Source organism: Citrus clementina, unplaced genomic scaffold (genome assembly GCF_000493195.1).
Source record: "Citrus clementina cultivar Clemenules unplaced genomic scaffold, Citrus_clementina_v1.0 scaffold_5, whole genome shotgun sequence".
Lineage (NCBI taxonomy): Eukaryota > Viridiplantae > Streptophyta > Magnoliopsida > Sapindales > Rutaceae > Citrus > Citrus x clementina.
The window spans coordinates 6,740,645-6,741,186 of NW_006262201.1; the positions used below are offsets into that span (position 1 = coordinate 6,740,645).

At 39.1% G+C, this 542-nt stretch overlaps 1 protein-coding gene across 1 annotated transcript in view; it reads right to left on the minus strand.

The window, feature by feature from the left end:
- LOC18041597 (zinc finger protein ZPR1) overlaps nt 1–542 on the minus strand; it is an 8,227-nt gene that overhangs the window by 4,535 nt on the left and 3,150 nt on the right. Inside the window, exon 7 of the mRNA XM_006431684.2 lies at nt 1–30. Coding sequence (XP_006431747.2) covers nt 1–30 — 30 coding nt within the window. The remainder of the gene's footprint in view (nt 31–542) is intronic.

Consider the following 542-nt stretch of genomic DNA (forward strand, 5'->3'; position numbering starts at 1 on the left):
ATCCGCTGCTCGTACCAATATCCCCTCCACCTAAGAGAAATTCAACACATGAGAAGGAGAAAGTGAGTGAGCAGAGAAACACAGATATATATCGGAACAATAATCTACAGTTATGATCTTACATCAAGTAGAATTATCACTAGTCAAGGAAAAAGAAGGGGAAAAGAACAAGGGAGGATGACAGAAACGAGAAGGTAATCATCCGCTGGTTCAGTCATCAAGGAAAGAAAATTGATTATATGGTTAAAAATGGTTTGTTATCAGGGAAACAAAATTCAATGTATGTCAATTTGACTTATATACCCTTTGAGCTGAAGCTTGCAATTATCTGTATTCATTAGTTTGTGCTAGATGAGGACAGAAATATATAAAATGATTCTCTCCCTCCAATACAACTTATTCTTTCTGTTTCTCCTCCATTTGTTACAGAATGCATTAGTTTTGTATCCACAGAAGAATGAAAAACAGTTCACGCAAACCCCACCCCCTTATCCACACCCCCCCCCCCCCCCCCAAAAAAAAAAGGGGAGAGAGGCGGGAAC